Below are 21288 nucleotides of genomic sequence, written 5' to 3'. Positions count from 1 at the left end.
TGTAGGTCTGAGTTTCACTGCCTTCTTATAACGATGTTAATTTCAGTTCTGAAGCATTCATGTTTCTTGATTTTTTTTTTCATTGAACTTGCCTCAAGAGGGACAGGTGATCATGTGGCCACCTTAAACCAGTGTTTTTACGTTTTTGCCCACATAAAGACTCAGGTATTAAATCAGACATTGAAGTCAAAAATCGATATTCATTTTTACTGCTATCGTAACAATTCCACATCATTGTGTTGTGAGTGTCACACTTTTCTTTGGAAATGCATTTTCCCTTTACAGAGGGAATGAAGTCTGAAGAACTTACTTTACAGGTAATTTTCTTGTCAATTTTGTGTTTGTCTTTTTGTTAGTAGCATTTAAGCACTCTGATCTGAGGAGCCCACAGAAGCCAGCCCTGGTCTTAGTTTCTTTTCCCCTCCACACGACTGCAGGTGAAGGCAGAAGCTCTTCAGTGCAGTAGATCACAGACAGAAGTCCACAGCTTACTCATCCACTGAGCTATCCCTTACAGTTGTTTCCTCCCTTGGCATTTGTAGGATAGTGAACCTGTGCATACTTTTCATAAAGAAGATTTGATAAAAGATCAATATTTTCTCTAACTGTCTTTCTTTCACTGTACTGTTTTCCTGGCACTGCACTGAATACTAATTTTATGGCCGAAGGCAAAATAGTGCTAAGTGAGTAATTCATGTATAAAAACAAGCACATTCAGCAGTATCTCATTACTGTAATTTCTCTGTATTAGGAGTGCACTGATATGTTTCATAAATTAATATGTTTTATATTGCAAAGATTTACATTGCCTGCTGTGGATTAGTCATGCATTATCCCAAATTCTTTAGCTTTGGGAATTGGCCCAAACTAGAGTGAAAGCAAGCCAGTGGTACGCTAAGTGATATGGCTAAGTGGGAAGTTGCTGTCAAAGCTATGGTATCAAAAGCAAATTAAACTTTTGGGTGGTCCTGTTAGTACAGCCCTTAAGGTACATTGCCACAGAGTGGTAAGAGAAACATTTTATGCCTTCTGAACTTTCTGAAGAAGGGTCCAGACCTGAAACATCAGCTTTCCTGCTCCTCTGATGCTGCCTGGCCTGCTGTGTTCATCCAGCTCTACACCTTGTTATCTCAGACTCCAACATTGACAGTTCCTACTATCTCTTATGCTTTCTATGGTTAGTCCTCAACCTGAATTGGGCATTTCCGCAAGGGAAGTGAAGAATATCAGGAAATGGATCTGCCTACTTGTTGCTGTTTTAGACCTTTTTTTTGAGCTTCGTGCAACAACAGTGGTCAAGAAGTAGATCATCCAATCCTCCTCTCAGTCAAAGTGGTTGTGGATAAGTGAAGATACACTGCTTTTTACGTCTTATCTCTGGATTTAGGTGACGTGCTAAATTTTATATTTTGACTAAGTGTTCAAGTTTATTACAAGGGCTCTCACTGTGAGGCCAAGTGAGTTTTCTTGCTTTATTGTTCCAAACTCACTTTTTGACTATCTACCCTATTCCTATGGTACCCTTCTTGTCTGATGGGGCCCCAGTTCGCCCATTTACAATTGCCAGAAGTATTCTTCACTACCTGGATATCCTAGGATCCCCGGTGCTAGCCGATTGAAAGGCAATTGGGGATGGTTCACTGATACCAGAAGACAAATAGGCTTTTGGCGTGGGATGTGTTGATCTTGTTAAATTTGTGAAGGCAGCCTTCTGCTTTCTAGCCAAAGTGTTAGGGAACTCTTCCCTGGGGCTCCCTCCTGTTCTTCTGGCCCATTTTCCATCTGGGGAAGATAGCTCCCTGACAAGGGGTGCAGCCTAAAAGGGCCACCTGATGAGGACCACCCTCTGCCCCTGAGCACTTGTTGATAATCCTATTTCTAGGGGCAGGTAGCTTACACTTTCCCAATCAATTGACTGAATCCTTTTAGTCACTGACCATGGGCAGCTACTGATGACTTTGGATGACTATTGTCCCCTGCCCACCTCAATTGGAAATTAGTTTTCCTCCTTTCCAAGAACAAAAACTTCTTATTTTCCAATAACACTGCATTCCTAATAGGGTAGTGTTGCGCCCAATAAATCTTTTGTTTATGCGTGGAGAAGGCTAGTTACTGCGTGCTATACAGGAAGTGCTAATTATGGAATACAAAAAGCACAGTTTTAAAGGGTGCCTGAGTTTCTCCAATGTGACAATTTATTCAACAGGTGCATCTGGAATCTTGGACATTTTTGTGTCTTCTCTGGAGTTTCTTTAGCTCTTCCTTCAAAGTTTTGACAGGAATTTGTAAAATTACTAGTTTCACAGTTTTTGTTAAGCAATACGGATGAGAAACCCCATCAGTTCTGATCCTGGTCAAAACGTAGTGTCAATGGCAGAAAGCTGAAATTGGGTTCAAATTTAATGGGCTTTATGGCCAAACAGTTTGCCAGCACCTACCGCAATCCTCACTTGTACAGAATTACATCTGACCTCATTTACTGAAGTCAGATAAATGACTTAACAATTCATTACACGTGCATCCTTCTGAGGACATGCTAATTATTAATGATTGCTCTCAACCTCTCTGGCCCAGAAAATGAATAAATGTCAAGTATTATTCCTTCAGGTTTGAATTGTATTTGGAGATTTTAGAAAGGTCATATTTTCAAAAATTGCTTCTTTTTCTTTTTGTATTTTTGCACTTCTCTCTTGATCTTATTTTCCTTTATCCAACTTTATTTATTTTTCTGCACTTCTTATTTCTCAATCTCAGTGTTTAAGGAGACACACTGTGATTCCCAAAATTCACCAAAGTCCCAGATGCTTTATAGTTCTCAATGTGCCATTATCAGCTCACGCTCTCATCTTATGAAGGGTGGATGAAAATGTCTAACCATTGGCATGCTTGAGCCTGAGGTCTTGCTCTACCAAGTTCCAGACCAGTATCAGAAATTTGTTCTTGTCTTTAGTGGGAAGGTGTCCATGATTGGGGTATTCATGTATTGACGTGCGATAGAAGTGTACCTGATGGACTAACTGATCTTAGGGTCATCAAGTTTTGTAGTGAGGAAAGAGGCCCTTCATCCCATCATATCTGTGCTGATCATCAAGTACCTACCTACTCACAATTTTCTGCAGCTGTGTATCAGAAAGCAACTCTATGAAGCCATTAACTTAAGTACATATTTCAGAGTTAATAAGATTGCATTCAGTAATTCTGCAAGTTTAATATTAGACTGCAATTAATCTTGAATTATTTTATAGAAGTTTGATGTTGTCCCGAGTCATTTGATAAAAATGCTAGTCCATAAGTTAAATTCAGCAGAATGCTTCACTAATATATAGTGGAAGAAAACTTAGCAACTTGTGGCCACACAGCAGCATCATAAAGCAATTGAAAATAAGAACATTATTGCAATGAGCTGGTAGTGGTTGGACTGCTTTAAGCCTAAGGCAATAAAATAAGCTTATGTAAAAGTATACCTGAAGCACTTCATCTGTTAACTTTGTGCCTCCACGTTGTTTTACCAAAGAAGGTTTTTTTTTGCAACAAGTGAGTATTAGCTCAAGGAAGTACTAAGTATGGATTTGTAATGAATTCCAGCCTTTACGTACAGTGATGTTTCATCAACATGTAGAAATGCTGCAATAATATTTAAAAGCTGCTACAGCTGCAGTCACTTTTGGATTGACCTACAACAATGTGTCCCTTTCAATTTTGTGACATAAACTCAGCAGAAAACTAGTCACTAAGTGTGCAATTCCCATTTGTTTTCAGGTTATATTTGTTGTGACATATTACTGCTGTAAATACCTAGCATTGAACGTTGTATAGTATAACATAGAATTTTCACAGTTGCAAAAATACTTGCTGAGCACCTTAAAAATTATTATTCATTCCTTTGAACAGTTTTTACAGTAGCTGTTATGAAAGTAACGGTAGTATTTTGAGGTTCCTAAAACACACAGTAGGTCTATAAGGATTGCTGTCAGGAAAACTTCACATTTTATCTCCATGTTGACCAATGGGAAAGCTTATGTGACATGTTTTGGGTAATGTCCAGCCCTATGTATAACTAAATGTAGTATCTGTTTATGAACCCAGTAAAATGATGACCAGGAATGATGTGAGTCCATGTGGAGAAAAGGAATGACAATGACTAAAGGCAAAACCTAAAATAAATGCAATTCCAAAAAAATGACTCTAAGGAGAGGTGCCATAATCAGAGCATCAGAACTAGGAATAGTGGAGAGGAAAATATATCAAACAAGGGAAAACATTTAACTTATGAATAGTAAATACTAAAGTTTTGACTACTAAAATCAGAGAAATACCAGAGTTTACTTTGTCAAGGGATAAATTGGATTACAAACCCACTGCAACATAAAGATTTTGGCTTTACCAACGTTGATCTTGCATCCAAATAGAAGTCAAAGTACTCTTTGCTACACTGCAAGGTTGTTTTCCACACAAAATAGTTAAAATGTGAAGTCATGATATATTATCATCAATTTTCTTACCATTGAAATTTGGGAATATATATTTCATCGCATTTTAGGAAATTTGAATTTCATTACCACTGTTCCGCATTACTTACAAAAAAAATTATTTGTGTTCCCTCCCCTCTTTTTTAATTACCTTCATGTTTGCAGTTCTTGTTTACCTTTGATGTGCTAAGTCAAGCCTTCTGGCCTAAATTGATTCTATTTTCTGAAAAAGTTTTAATTCTTATTTGTCAACTTCATTTGTCATGCTTTAAGCTCTGTTCCTCTTCTCCGTTCTTGGAACTGTATCTCAGCATTGAATTGGAATTTGTTCCCTTTCTATGCAGTGTGCCACTGTACCCTGGACAGATACCATTGGGCTTATTTTTGGGTTACAGCATTGCTTAACGGTAAGATGCAATGTGAAACTTCCATGAAATGAAGGACTATATGGTCACTTTATTTAATAAAGAAAGAGTAGAAAATTGTCTCAGGTGCAAAATGGGCAAAATTGGGGCAGCTGCCCTTGCATGTAACATGTAAAATTTAATGTCAATTAATGCAATGAATCTATAGCAGGCAGCAAATCCAATATCACCTGCTTTGTACCATGTCTGAGATGATGTTATACCCATGATCTAAAACTAAGATAATTTAAAACAGGTCACCTGTTCTTCAGTGGCTAAAATGCTGTTAATCTTCTCTATTATAATATTATTATTTTAAACTGACTGCTTCAGACTTCCCTATTACTGCAGTTCAGTGTCTAATCTTAAAGCAAACTAATTAGAAATGCTGGTCATTGAATAGTCTTCCACTACATTGTACTGTGTCATTTGTGTTTGTTTTTTAATTTATTATTTCTAATAGGCACGTGCCAAAAACTAAAGAACCATTAGATGTATTTCACCCTTGTTTTCTGGAGTTGGAATCAGGAGAAAATGTGGTTCATAATTACACTATATCATTTTTATGTTTTTCCTGAGCATCAGCAATTTTAATATAATTTCACACAGTTTTATATACTTTTGGTGAGAAAATAATTTCCTTGCGCAGTATAATTATGCCTAAGCCATTTAATAAATACAAATGTTAGTGATTCTTTTATTGATTTTTAAATTTTTTTCAGTATCAGGTTGGAAAATTAATGTATGACTTAGTTTGGTGAATTCACTTCCCAAGAGTATTATATGTGGTTGATAAGCTCTTCCTACACCATTCGCCATAAATGTTAAGAATAGTTGTATATGTAATGTTAGCTGAAATGTTGCTCACGATATTTCAAATGTCTTATAAAACATGTCACATTATGCCAATTATGGGGAGGCAATGGCCTAGTGGTATCATCGCTGGACTGTTAATCCAGAGACCCAGATAATGTTCTGGGGACCCGAATTCAAATCCTGCCACGGCAGATGGTAGAATTTGAATTCAATAAATATCTGGAATTAAGAGTCTAACAATGATCGTGAATCCATTTCCAACTGTCAGGAAAAACCCATCTGGTTCACTAATATCCTTTAGGGAAGGAAACTGCCATCCTTACCTGGTCTGGCTTACATGTGACTCCAGACCTACAGCAATGTGGTTTACTCTTAACTGCCCCCCTGGACAACTAGGGATGGGCAATAAATGCTGCCTAGCCAGCGATGCCCTCATCCTGTAAATGAATAAAGAAAAAATTAGGGGTACTGATCCAATAAAAATGGAACTTGGATTTGGGAACATTGAAAAGGATGCAAAGGAGTGTAGTCCAAAGTTTTCAAATGGGAGAATCCAGATAGGTCAAGAGAGTAAACAATGACTGGCAAAATGTCTATGTAGAACAAGTTCTTACTCACATTCCCGAAACTAAATCTTGTCACCAAACCTAGTTGTATATGAGTACAAAATGAGCCTATCAGGATATATTATTTGGGAGAAAAATGTAAGATAAGAGAGGTTAGAGAGGGAATACATATTTTGTGAAAGTAAATACATATAGTTGAAGAATGGGTATTGGCTGAGTCACTATGATGAATGCTTAAATATTTTAAAAGGGCATTTTATGGATTGGCTTAGAGAGCAACAAGGGAAAGGAATTCTTAAAGTATGTGCAGATCTCCTTCCTTGAGCAGGACATTTATCAGGTGAATAAGTGCGGAGCTGTGCCTAGGTCTAGTTACTAACAATGAAATTGATCAGTAAAATGAGCGAAATATTGGAGAGTACCTTCAAAGGAACATTGACATGTTCAAATGACACTAGAGTCTGAGGCAGTTGAGAGTTGGGAAAATGCAAAGGGTTCATTCTACAAGTCTGTATCTAGGGGATACAGCTCAGGATGAGAGCGTCTTCCTGATTATAGCTCACTTTGCACACTTACACACTGTGCAATAATGTCTGGTACCCAGGCATTCTAATTGTCTATGACAACAAGTTACCTGAACCTATTACAGTATTTGTAACTGTATGAGAAACTAGGTGTGTCTCTGGTCGGTGCATTCCACAGTGATTGTGTTTTTTGTAAAGCTAACTGGTTCCTCCGCTTTGGCACATTGCTCAATGACCATGCCTCTATATTTCAAATCTTAGATATTCCACTGTATCCCTTTAGGGTGATTATTTCTCTACAACTTTATATGAGTCTCCACCGTGCACGCAAATGTCCCCTTTGTGATTTTAAACAGGTTCAACTCTATTTAATGCAATTATTTCACTACAGAGTTAAATAACTCTCTGGTTTGCACGCATTGCAACGGTCCTGTCTTCTTTTGTAATTTAATCAGGTCTCATTTTTGAGTTAATTAAGTATGTCTCGATCCCTTTTGATGTCTATAGCCAGTGTCACCATTATAGCTGGCTATTAATTTCAATATCTATACCTTAGTTCAGGAATAATCACAACATGATACAGTTGAATCTCAATATCAACGCAGAACTAGAGCTCCAACTTCCATTGGGACAGATTCTTGACTAGTAAACTGCATGAGGTTAAGATTGTAGGAGTAACTGGCACACACAACTGGAGGATAACAATGGAACATTTATTAAAAGAAAAGAAATTGCAAAGATACAGATTGGGTACACTTCACTTTGACAAAATAATAGAACTTGCAGACCACATAAGTCATAACGAATGCGCTAAACATAAATGAAAAAAAAAACACAAGCAGTCAAGGTGGGTGTGGAAAGCTGAGAAGGAGTCAAAAGAAAAAAAATCAAAAACCATCAGATGGAACAGTAAAAAACAATTGTTAAAGGTGAAGTGGAAACTTTTGAGAGGGAAAAATTGTCAATTTATAAATAATGATCAAAAGTAGCACCGATATTAAGTGAATATTTTTATACTCCACGTAGAAAAAAATTCTCCAAGAGAATGTGAACCCAGTGAGTGCATTGAACAACACTGTGAAGAATTAGAGTGGGGGTCGAGGGTTTGAGAGAAGTGAAATGTAGACTTACAAAGCAAGAGAATTTAGCAGAGTTTCGGAGTAGCTATTTGGATAATGATACCCAGAGTACGACAGGAAGAGACAGAGTATATGAGCGTAGGAAAACAGCAATAAATAGGGTCAAAAGGGGAAATAACGGTTAAAAAGCCAAAATTAGGCTCTTTATTTGAATGTTTGTTTTATCTGGAATAAAACAGGTGCATTAACTGCATAGGTTAATGGGTATGATCTTAAAAGCCATTACAAAGAAATGGTTACCAGGAAATCAAAGTTGGGAATAAATATTTAGGTGTATATGACTTTTCAAAAGGACAGACAGGAAGGAAAGGGTACTGGGGTCTCATTGTTGGTATGGGATGGAATATATACTGTAGCAAGAAGTGATCTTGAACTGGAAGATGTGTATTTTCCATATGGGTGGAGATAAGAAATAGAAGTCACTGGTAGGAGTGGTCTGTAGGTCCCCTAACAGTAACTGAGTTGTGTGACAGAGAATAAATCAGGAGGTAATGAAGCTATTTAACAAAGGCAGTACATTAATCATCTGTGATTTTAATCTTCATGTAGATTGGGATAGTCAAATTGGTAGAAAAAGCCAAGAAGAAGATTTCATAGCATGCGTTTGGAAGAGTGTCTGAGAGGAATATGTTTAAGAAATAATATCAGAGTAAAATATTCCTCTGAAACGGTGACTATAACATGGTAGAATTTAACATTCAGTTTGAGTGGAGGAACTTGGGTTGGTAACAAGCGTGCTAAACTTAAGCATAATCACAAAGGAATGAAGGTGTAACTGGGGAAGGGTTTTATCAACAAAGATAGTTCAGGAGCAATGACAGACTTTTGAGAAAATGGCTCACATTGGAAGGATTGAAGGAAGGCTATAAGCCACATTTGGTTAACCAGGGAAGTTAAGGATAGCATCAGATTGAAAGAAAAATATACAATGTAGCAAAGATTGGTGGCAAGCCAGAAGATTGGTAAATTTTTAAAAACCAACAATAGATGACTCAAAAAAATGAGAAAATAAACTTTGAGGGTAAACTTGCAAGTAATATGGTGACAGACGGCAAGAGTTTGCTTAAGTATATAAAAAGGACCAAAAACAGAAATTGCTAGAGAAACTCAGCAGGTCTGGCAGATCTTGAGAGAAAACAGAGTTAATGTTTCGAGTCCCATGACTCTTTTCAGAATGGTCTGTTGTAAATAAGAATCACCCCAGACACAAAACATTAACTCTGTTTTTTCTTCACTGTTGCCACCAGACCTGCTGAGTTTCTGTAGCAGTTTCCATTTTTGTTTCAGGTTTTCAGCAACCACAGTTCCTTGTTTTAAATAAAAAGAGAGAAACCAATGTGAATGTAGGCCCCTTACAGAATGAGGCTGGGGGAAAAATAAACGTGAACCAGAAAATGGTAGAGAAGTTGAATAAATACTTTGCATCAGTCTTGACAATAGAGGACCCTAATACCACCCCAAAATGACCTAATATTCAAAGGAAAGAAGAAGGAAAAAAGTATAAATACAGTAACTATCTCCAGAGAAAAATGTACTCTAATAGGACTAAAGACCCATAAGTCCTGATGGGATGCATCCTAGGATATGAAAGGAAGTAGCTACAGAGATGTGGATCAAGGTGGTAATCTTCTAAGGATTCTTAGATTCTGGAAAGATCCCAGAGGATTGGAAAACTACCAATGCAATATCTTTATTTCAAAAAAGGAATGAGACAAAAGACAGATAACTGTGGGCAAGTTACCTTGTTGTTACTGCCAAAATATTAGAACCTGTTAAAAAGGGTGTAATAGCAGAACATTTGGAAATACATTATAATCAAGCAGAGTCAACGTGTCTTTATGAAGGGGTAATCATGCCTGATAAATTTACTAGAGTTCTTTGAGTTGGTAACAAGCAAGGTAGATAAAGGGGAAGCAGTAGATGTAGTGAATGTGGATTTTCAGAAAGCATTTGTTAAGCTGTTATTCATTAGGCTCCTTAACAAGATAAAAGCCCATGATGTTGGAGGTAGGGTATGAGCATGAAAAGAGGATTGGCTGATTAACAGAAGACAGAGAGTTGGGATCAGGCAGGCATTTTCAGGATGCCAACCTGTAACTGGTGGTGTACCACAGGGATCAGTGTTGGACCCACACTGTGCAATATGTATTAATGACTTGGATAAAGGGAGTGAATATACTGTAGTCAGATTTACAGATGATACAAAATTAGGTGGTAAGAATGACACAGAGTTTGCAGAGGGGTGTAGACCGGTTATGTCAATGGGCAAAAACTTGACAGATGGCGCATACTATAGGGAAATGTGAGGTTATGCACTTTGGCAGGAGGAATAGTGGAGCTGAATATTATTTAAATAGAGAAAGACTTCAGAAACCTGCAGAACAGAGGGTCCTTGTCGATGAATCACAAAAAGCAAGCATTCAAATTCAATGGGTAATAGGGAAGGCAAGTAGAATGTTGGTCTTTATTTCAAAGGGAATGTAATAAGAAGTACAAACTAAAATATATGACAAATTATCCTTAATTGATTGTCAGTAGAATTCTTCTGCTTGACACACTGGGATAGCACAAGGAAATGCAGCCCTGCTATTCCCAGAATCATTACAAAAGTCAGATATCATGTACAAATATGCAAGAAGCCCCAATTCCCCTAATTTTCAGACACGGGTTGAGAGAAAGCATAGACTAAGTCTTCGTTCTGTAAGGACTGAAATGAAAAAGAGCTTTTGTAAAATCAGTATTTGAAAGAGTGGCTGTATGTCTTAAAACCAAGTAATCTGAGACCCATTGCAGACATTGTGTAAACAACTGTTTGAACGAGCAGGAATTGAAGTTTGAGTTCTAGACATTTAGAGCTAAAGAGGTGAACAAATGCTGCTTTTCCTGGCAACAAGAAATTGATTGGTTTCTGGACTAGTGACTAGTTATCAATGACAGACATCTTTTTGCCTATACAACTCAAATAACTGAACAGCTTGGTGCTGGGAACAAGTTATAGGGCAAGAGAAGTTATTGTAAGCAGTGACTTTTAACTGATAAGGTCAGATACATCAGATACATTAATAAGTAAACTGGCAAACTTATCTTTCTTACCATTCAGTGGAAGCATCTGGAGATAGATGACTGAAGCAACATGTTGGCCAGTAGAGGAATGAAAAGGATCACCTCAATAACAGAACCGAGGAACAAAGACACCTGAACATTATTTTTCCAACATTTCCCCTCTGTCTATACCCATTTTACCCTGTTTGTTTGGCTGAGCATGTAAAGGGAGTTTATAAGGTGATTGAGTTTAATTAGTACAAAGATAGGTGGAGGGACAGGTAGTATTGAGGAGGTGGTGAGGCTGCAGAAGGATTTGGACAAGTTAGGAGAGTGGGCAAAGAAGTGGCAGATGGAGTACAACGTGTGAAAGTGTGAGGCCATGCACTTTAGAAAGAGGAATAGGGGTATGGACTATTTTTGAAATGGGGAGAAAATTCAGAAGTCTGAAGGGCAAAGAGACTTGGGAGTTCTAGTCCAGGATTCTCTCAAGGTAAACTTGCAGGTTGAGTCACTAGTCAGGAAGGCAAATGCAATGTTGGTATTTATTTTGAGAGGACTTGAATATAAAAGCAGGGATGTACTACTGAGGCTTTATAAGGCTCTGGTCAGGCCACATTTGGAGTATAGTGCGCAGTTTTGGGCCCCACATCTCAGGAAGGATGTACTGGCCCTGGAGCGGGTTCAGAGGAGGTTCACGAGAATGTTCCCAGGAATGGAAAGCTTAACATATGAGGAACGTTTGAGGACTCTGGGACTATACTCATTGGAGTTTAGAAGGATGAGGGGGGATCTAATTGAAACTTACAGAATACTGAATGGCCTGGACAGAATGGATGTTGGGAAGATGCTTCCATTGCTAGGAGAGTCTAGGACCTGAGGAAACAGCCTTAGAGTAAAGGGAAGACCTTTTAGAACGGAGATAAGGAGAAACTTCTTCAGCCAGAGAGTGGCGAATCTATGGAATTCACTTCCACAGGAGGCTGTGGAGGCCAGGTCATTGAGTACATTTAAGACTGAGAAAGGTTCTTGATTATCAAGGGTTACGGGGAGAAAGCAGGAGAATGGGGTTGAGGATCTTATCAACCATGATTGAATGGCGGAGCAGACTGGATGGGCCTAATGGCCTAATTTCTGCTCCTGTGTCATATGGTCTTATAGTAGTGTTATAAGTCAATGGTTCATAACCATTTATCTGTGGGTAGAGTCATAACCCCTTAAATAAATTTGCAAGTTAGCACAACATACAGCAAGAAATTATCTGATAAAGGTAGCTGTTATCCCACAGGATAGATTTATTGTGCCCGATTCCACAATGTCTCTACCAATTAAAGTCCTTCCCAACCAGACAGCACTATCCTGTCACACTGTATAAATGTGTTTTGCCTTTATATAGGTATTCTTGCAAATTGTCCTGATGATCATAAGTCAAAAAGCTCTGACAAAGTATATCTGTTTTCAGCAACACTTGAAAGGATCATGTCTAGGCATTATACCTTCTTTGAATTAAACAAAAAAAAATGAGAGATAGTAATTTCCTGGAACATTTTCCATGGCAGCACCACAATTAATTAAAGTTGAATTCTTGACTAATCAGCACCTTGTTCTTGTACAGTGTAAGTTGTTGCTCCCTTTGAAATTTGGTATTCTTGCATCTATCATGTTGCTGAAAACCTTCCAACAGTATCTTTTTTTTTCAGCAATGCTTAAGTTATGTATTATTTCACAACAATTTCAACACTTTGTGTGCAGAATGTGTAACTCACACTAAGGCATACAAGAAATTGAGGTCACACTTAAAGTAAAAACTTGCAGACCTACATTAATGCTCTGTGGATTATTGTTTTAGCATCTGTGGCAGGAAGATGGAATTTAACCAAGTAGAATCCCCATTGTTTTTTGTTTAAAAACAGTTGGACTGTATCTCTAGCTCAGTATAATAGCTTTCTTGTCCAGGGCACTTGAAATCTAAACATATGAATTGTTATTTGGGATTATGTACTCCAAAATAAATGCAATCCCGTGTGGTCTGTCAAATTTAATATTTGACAGGCCTGAGAAGAATTAATTGGTGTTAGAAGTTTACAGAAAATGCATCTCTTTTCATGTTAAAAGATTAAACCATACGTTTCTATGATGTGAAGTTTCATTGTTATTGTTTCAGGCCTCTAAACATGTGTAAGTAGTATCTCAGTTTCCATTTGTCCATCCCCCAGCTGCCAGAACTCAGTTATTTGGTGCTGAAATTCAGTCAAATCATATTAAAACTGATGCTGCCTGCTACAGCGCAAAGTTCAGACATATGCTGGTTATTTCTCCCTTGGCACCACAAGCAATGAAGCCATTTGTTCTCTTTCATCATCTTAGTTTGCTACATTGGGAGTTTCAAAAGTAAACTTTTTGTGTAGAATAATTAAAGTTGATCCACCTATACGCCTATTGCCGTTACCTTATCACTCCGTACACAATGGGATTAGTTTATTCCATGGCTGCACTGTTGAACTATGAGGGAAAACACAAATCATGATTTCCACAATGGCTCTAAACCCAAAATAGGTATGGCTGAGCATGTTAACTATTTAAATGTAAGTGATATATTCCAGGCAGTGAAAATCCCGCATTCCCTTCATAGTCTGAATATGAAGATGAATAGGAAGTGAACCAAAAGCAAGCTAGTGAAGCGTCTTCAGTCTCAGTAATGAGAGTATCAGCACATTTTTTTTTATTTACTTCAGAGGCCTTTGTGTCTCCTGTGACATCAATATGTGCAGCTTTGCTTTTATCAATGTATTGTACCAAAGAACCATAAAAGTGTAGGGAAACTCAATAATAGAACAAATTTAAAAGCTGCATATCTTAATGCACAAAGCATTCGGTAGACAAACTGATGGTACAAATCAAGCTAAATAAATACAATTTCATAGCCATTGCAGAAACATGGTTACAGGGAGATCTAAACTGACAACTTAACATTCAGAGATATTTAGCCTTTCGGATAAACAGGAGGGATGGAAAAGTTGGTGGGGTAACACTTAATTATTAAACGAAATGAGGACAGATGTGAGAGATTATGTAGATTCCATTTGGGTGGAACTAAAAAAAAGGAGAGAAGTTTGTAGAAGTAATGTATAGATCTCCAGATAGTATCCACACTGTTGGAAAGGCTATAAGTCAACAAATAATAGGAGCATGTAAAAGAATAGAATAATAATTATGGGTGACATTAATCCTCATGTTGATTGGGTTAATCAAATTAGAAAATAAAGCTGCGACAGCAAATTCATAGAGTGCATTATGGATACTTTCCAAGAGAAATATGTCATGGAGCCAACCAGAGAGTAAGCTATCTTGGACTGGGTAATGGGTAATGAGGCAAGTTTAATAAATGGCCTCAGAGTAAAAGATCCCTGAGGAAGTAGTAATCGTAACATGAAAGAATTTAATATTTGGTTCAAGAGTAAGAAACCTGGGTCAGAAACAACTGTGTTTAACTTAAATAAAGGAAACTCCAATGAAATGAGATTAGAGTTAGCTAAAGTAAACTGGGCAGATGAATTAGCAGGAATGACAGTAAACAAGCATTAGTGGACATTAAGGAAGTAATTTATGATTCTCAGCAAAAATATATCCCAGTCAGGAAGAAAGATTAAACTAACCACGACTAACTAAAGAAGTTAAAGCGAGATATTAACTTGAAAGAGAAAGCGTATCAGGAGACCAATGTCAGTGATTGTCCCGAAGGCTGGGAAAAATTCAGAATCCATAAAGGGTGAACTAAAAAGATAACGAAGGCAGAAAGAATAAAATACGAGAGCAAATTAATGAGGAATATAAAACTGACAATAAATGCTTCTTTAAAGATCTAAGAAAGAGAGACGACACAGTGAGCGTAGGCCCGTTAGAAAATGAATCTGGTGAGACGGTTCTGGGGAACAAAGAAATGGCAGATGAGTTAAACAGATATTTTGCTTTAATCTTAAAGACACTTCGAATGTACCATTAATAATAAAGATTATAGGGGAAATGAAATACCATCACTAAAGAAGTAATATAAGACAAACTAATGGGGTCTAAAGGCAGATAAGTCCCCTGGCCCTAAAGACTTGCATTCTAGGATCCTAAAAGAGGTAGCTATGGAGCTGGTGGATGCATTGCTCGTAATTTTCCAAAAGTCACAAGATTCTGGAGAAGTACCGGAGGATTGGAAAACTGCTAACGTGATGCCACAATTCAAGAAGGCAAAAAGTAGGTAACTGTAGGCCGATTAGCCTAACATCTATTGTTGAAAAAGTACTGGAATCAATTATTAAGGAATAATAGCAGAACATTTGGAAAATCATAACCTAATCCAGCAAAGTCAGCATGGCTTCATGAAAGGGAAATCATGTCTAATTTTTCGAGTGAAAAATTGCAACCAAGTCTCAACTATGGTGGAAAGAGGGGAACAAGTAGACATATTGCATTTGGAGCCCCAGAGACATTTGACAAGGATCCTCACAGAAGGTTCAGTCATAAGATAGGAGCCCATGATGTTGAAGATAGTATATTGGCATGGATAGAGTTTTGGTTCAAGGGCAGGAAACAGTGAGTGGGGGTAAAGGGTTCTTTTTTAGTTTATTGGCCCGTGACCAGTGGGGTTCCACAGAGATCAGTGTTGGGACTGCAACTGTTTACAATATACATTAATGATTTGGAGAAAAGAAATGAATGTACATTAGCCAAATTTGCAGATGACACTAAAATAGGTGGAAAGACAGGTTGTGATAGGGATACCATCAGTTTACAGAGAGATATTGATAGGTTAAGTAAGTGGGCAAAATGCTCAAATGGAGTATAATGTGAGAAAATGCAAAGTTGTTCAATCTGGAACTGAGGACAGAAAAAAACAGGATATTATTTAAATCGAGGAAAGCTGCAAGACAAAGGGACATGTGGTACTTGTGCATGAAACACAGAAAATCTACTACATAGGTGTGGTAGGTAATCAGGAAGGCTAATGTAATGTTGGTCCTTATTTTAAAGGAGTTTGTGTAGTAGGGAAGTCTTACTGCAACTATACAAGGTACTGCTGAGACTACGGTAGACAAACAGGAGCTGGAGGAACACAGGCCAGGCAGCATCTGGTGAAAAGAAGCAGTCAATGTTTTAGGTATTACACTTCTTTAAGATTGGATATGGGGATAGGAGGAGCCTACATCTGAGGTACTAATATCTGTTTTAGTCCCCTTATCTAAGGAAAGATATAATTTCATAGAAGGCAGTTCAGAGAAGGATCAGTAAGGTTATCCCTGGTACGGAGGGGTTGTCTTATGAGCCATGGTTAAATAGGTTGGGACTCTACTCACTGGAGTTTAGAAGAAGGAGAGATGATCATTGAAAGATATAGGATTCTTAGGGGACTTGACAGGGTAAATGCTGAGAGGATATCCCTTCTCATGGGATAGTTTAGGACAGCAGGCATAGTCTCAAAATAAAGGGGTGCCAATTTAAGACTGAGATGAGAAAGTTCTTTCAAAAGTTGTGAGTCTCTGGAACTCGTTGCCACAGAGTGCTGTGGGGGCAGAGTCCTTGTGTATATTTAAGGCTGAGATCAAGATTTACCGGGAGAGGGCAAGAAACTGGGCATGAGGAATATTGGATCAGCCATGATCCTATTGAATGGTGGAGGAGGCTCAAGGATCCAAACAGCCTACTGCTGCTCCAATTTTTTATGGTCTTATAGGCCTGTACCACGTTTTTCTTTTCTGACCTAGTCTAACCTAAAGAAAGAACACTCTTTTCAGTTTATAGCCATGACGTCATCAAGATCTCGTTGTACACCCACTTTTGAAATGAGTGGGCCCATCATTATGTGTGAACACTGGCGTAAATGAAAATATATTATGAGCCATTATGGAATTAAAAACAGAAAAAATTACCTGTTAAAATAACCTGCATAAATCATTGCTGCCAAAAAGGAAAACTTAATTACATTTATAATATTTTTTTTAAATACCCTATGGAGACAAGCACATAATTAAAAGTTTAATAATTTAAGCATTCAGCCCCCAAAAGATTTGTATTATTCTGCTAGTTTTAGTTAATTAATTAGCCACAAATCCACAGTAGAAAGCAAAATACCAAATGTGCCCTCTGGCCAGTAGTAGAATGAAGAACAAAATGAACTCTTCCACACAGTATCTTCTCACCCAAAGCACATTGAGACCAGCTGCGCAGTAACAAGAGAAGGATAAAGTCACCTAATTTGAGAGATGAGCCTTTTTTTTTATAAGAGTATAACTGAATGATTTATTCAATTACTTCAGCTATCACGAGCCTGAGGTTATTCTTCATTTGGAGTCTTGTTCTATATTTCGTCTATTTGGTTTGTTAGGACTGAAAGCAATAATGTCCTCTCTTAAGGTACATATTGACTAAGGACATTACAGTGAGTCATGTAACCCTGCAGCAAATGTGCTAAAGCTTCACTTTATGATGGTGAAAGTCCCTACATTTGGTCTTGAGCATCACTAGACCATTTCCAGCAAGCATTTTTTTTTGGGATCTAACCTCTCACCTGAATCACACTGAAGCTTAGAACTCCTTGGACTTTCTTACTCACACTAGCCAATCTTGTTCGTTGCACGTAACGTAGCATATTTGGTCAGGAGGACAATGTTTCAAACAAAAAAATCATTCTTCCTTTCCTCTCCAAAACCCTACATCGTTGGTAAGAGCCATTTATCTTAGGAACTGAGTCCCTTCTGTCATAATCTACAGGAAATCAGTTTGCAATTGAGCCAAGCATACGTTTTGCCCTATTTGCAGCAAGCAAATTTGTAGCAGACATTGGATACAATACTTGAGTTATTAAAATCTTATTCAAAAGTGAATCCATGTTTTTGATTGTGTAATATTATAACAGAGCAATGGTATTTGCTTTTGTTAGCATGCTTTACACTGTCTAATAATTTCCATGCTTCAGTACTTTCCAAAGGCAGCCAGAAATTGCTGTAATTTTTGTTTTCATCATTGCAGCTAAACTAAGATTTCTAAAATCAATGTTTTTTTTAATGTCAAATAAAAATTAAGGGATTCCTAAGTATATATTTCAGCACTTTAGCCATGCATGGTGAACACTTTTTACCTTGATCTAATAACAATAGGTTGGTATTTTTCATACATTATAAAAGATCAGATAGTCCCAGGAGCGCAGAAGAATTAATATTAAAAGCATGTTCTCATAGCTCTGTTTACAGTTTTTGCAATGCAAATGGAGCAGCTTCAACCATTTCTCTGCATTTAAATCTCACTGTTTAAAGAATTATGCATTGTATATGTAATCATATTGTTCTCTGGTCAGTGTTTGTTGTTTTAGAGCTCAGAAACATTTTTTTAAAAAAAGAACTGGTGATAGATGCTTTAAATCAAAGTTTTCAGAAAAATAAAGAACTAATTAATGATCACTCAGCAGAAAGCACATCATGCATTAAAAAACAATCAGTCCTGGGTCATTCACCATAGGTCCTTAGTTTGGCATCAGTGAAGCCAAAACTACTGTCTTTCTAATGCATCCAATTAGTGGCCATATGCTTTGACAGTAAGGAGATGTGAATATTCCACAATCTGCTAGGGACCAAGAGACATCAATAACTTCTGAATAATCATATAGGGCCTGGTCAATGGGTTAAGTGCTCCACTGACCATAGGGCACATCTTTAGGGACAGCGTGTCTTACCCTAGAACCAGGAATCCAATTCCCTAATGGGACCCCTCTTCACAGGAGAAGCCATGTATGGAATTTATACTCTGAGGAGGAGTCCTTGGGTAGCTTCAGATGTTTGATATGAGGTTTGTGAAATCTAGCTTACCATATGCTGCAAACAAAGTGCAGCACAGCTTTCCAGCCAGTATAGATTTTTTTGTAAAGGCAGCTGAGACAAAGAGCTTTTCTGTACTATTAACTTCTTTCTCATCATGTAAAAATGTAACTATCAGAGACCATTTCAAGAAAACACATTTTTTGTTAAAATGATGCATCCTTTAACATTATGTATTTTTTGAATTGTATCCACAATTTAAGTAGTGATTTATGAATTCTGTGACTGAGTTACTTTTTAACACACTTTTATTATTTTTAGATTTGGAGAGATTCCTAGAAGATATACTGGATTTAAAGTTCCCACTGCTGATTTTGGTGCCTGCAGCAGATTTGCCTGGCCTAGAAATTCTGCATGTATCTTGTTGGCTGAGCAGCTAAGGACTAAAGACAGGATGGAGAATTATGACTTACCGGCTACTGTAAATCCATTTCCTCCCTTTTTTTTGAAAGAACGAAAACAAAAGCAGAATTCCACCTGTGTTTATAGTAGCAGATCCAACAGCGTGCAAAAGAAAGAACTTCAAACAACACTTTGGTCAACACTGTGTCTAGATTGTAACAAAGGGCTTCTTGTTCGTGGCCAAGTTTACGATTATATTTATTGGCAACCGATAAAAGTAACGCAGGAGAAAGGTGTTGCGTATTACTGGATTTATTATTACTATTAATTTATGGAGTCAGCCAAAGGAAAGTCAGTCAGCTTCTGTTTTAAATCTATGCAGAAAGCATGAACAATGATGTGCCTGAATTTTGATATTAAATGTATAATGTACAAAAATCTAAAGTCGTTTTTAATTTATAACAATTGTTAATTTTTTTCTCATCTTTATAACATTTCCATTACTGTTGTGTTATTGATGAACAACAAGTAAGTCCTCATCTTCACTGATAGTGCAATTATTTAAGGCTTAAGTCTTGACTTTTTTTAACCCCACTCATTTACCTCCTATGAATTTTACACCGTGTAAGAGAGCCTGTTTCCTCAGGCATTTGCAAACCATTTCCCACTGGTGATTCTTCATGTGTGTTCCTTGATTCTGTGTGTAGGGTGTCATAACCAAGCTTGACCCCACTTTCACTGATCTCAGGTAATGCACACTCTTGTCAAGTGGCCATAAGGGATGAAAGTCCTCTATGACTTCCTTCTCCATGCCCCCAAAGATATTGTGGCACTTCTACCAACATCCAAGCCAAAATTCAGCTGATTCAACTGAGTCCAGAAATTAAGCATTGGAAGGACATTCATGATTTTTGTATGTCAGCTACCCACTGTGTGAATTCTCTAAGCCACAGAGAGCCAATTCTGAGATTAATACATGTAGCTGTACCTGTGGCTCAGCGGCACACAAAGAGAAAAATGTTATGAACAACCTTTGCTTTCTACTTAATTCAGCATTTGTACAAAAATAGAAAGGCACTTGCCTATTAAAGCTCAGTCTCCCTAGTGAGTCATTTTGATCTAGGACTTGAAAGTGTTATGAAGCATGCTTTAGAAGCTGTTAGAAAAGAGATTCGTTTTCATTGGCTTTATATGTTGTGTAATAAATCCACACAAGTTACTGCACAGGTTGAACAACTTGAGATTTCCGAGGTAACTGAAGCTATCTTGCTGATGAAGATAAATTATAAATGTTCTGTTTTTGTGTGTGAAATACCCATTTGATTGTTCTTTGAAGCTATTCAAGAATGGCCCAAGTTCACTGTCATCGTTAGCATAGGTACAATATTGTCAAGGTTATGATACCAAACTCACTACCCCGAAATAAAGCAACTTGAATCCAATAAATCTGGTCATTTGTGAGCTGGCAATAGAAACTATGACCACCAAAGTTACTATTTTGACATGGACCCCAAATGTTTATGAATGTATTTTAGAGAGATTTTAACCCAATCTAACCTACAAGTTACTCTGATCGACTTTAATACCATCATTTGTGTCCCAGCATGCTATCTATTGATAGGTTCATACTTAGCCAGTAATGCTAACATCCTGAGAATAATATTTTTAAATGGTGCTTGTTCTATGCATGCATATCCATATTTTCTCCTCCACCTTTGTGTAATTTTTTGATTTCTGTTACCTTATGCACGAGTTCTACTACTTCCTTTATCAAACCATTCACTGGTAAGTCCATGTGGGCAAGACTGTGAATTCTCCTACCACTGTTTCATGCTGTCATGGAAACATAAAAAAAAACTAGCAGGAGTAGGCCATTTGGCCCTTTGAGCCTGCTGCACTATTCTTTTTGATTATAGCTGATTATCCAACTCAATAACTTATTCCTGCTCTTCCCCGATATCCTTTGATCCCTTCAGCCCCAAGAGCTGTATCCAACTCCTTGCAATCATGCAATGTTTTGGCCTCAACTGCTTTCTGTGGCAGTGAATTCCACAGGCTCACCTTTCTCTGGGAGAACAAATTTCTCCTCATCTCTGTCCTAAATGATTCACTCCATACTCCTAGACT

At 37.5% G+C, this 21288-nt stretch overlaps 1 protein-coding gene across 1 annotated transcript in view; it reads left to right on the top strand.

Moving 5' to 3' along the window:
- The window catches only part of LOC109927510, a 72719-nt gene extending 52116 nt beyond the window's left edge, over positions 1-20603 (top strand). Inside the window, exon 3 of the mRNA XM_020527539.2 lies at positions 19081-20603. Coding sequence (XP_020383128.1) covers positions 19081-19199 — 119 coding nt within the window. The 3' untranslated portion in view covers positions 19200-20603. The remainder of the gene's footprint in view (positions 1-19080) is intronic.
- Positions 20604-21288: the final 685 nt, after the last annotated feature.

The sequence above is a fragment of the Rhincodon typus genome, chromosome 8, assembly GCF_021869965.1.
Source record: "Rhincodon typus isolate 14 chromosome 8, sRhiTyp1.1, whole genome shotgun sequence".
Classification (NCBI taxonomy): domain Eukaryota; kingdom Metazoa; phylum Chordata; class Chondrichthyes; order Orectolobiformes; family Rhincodontidae; genus Rhincodon; species Rhincodon typus.
The sequence above is the reverse complement of the archived record's forward strand: the minus strand, read 5'-3'. Positions and strand labels throughout refer to the sequence as shown.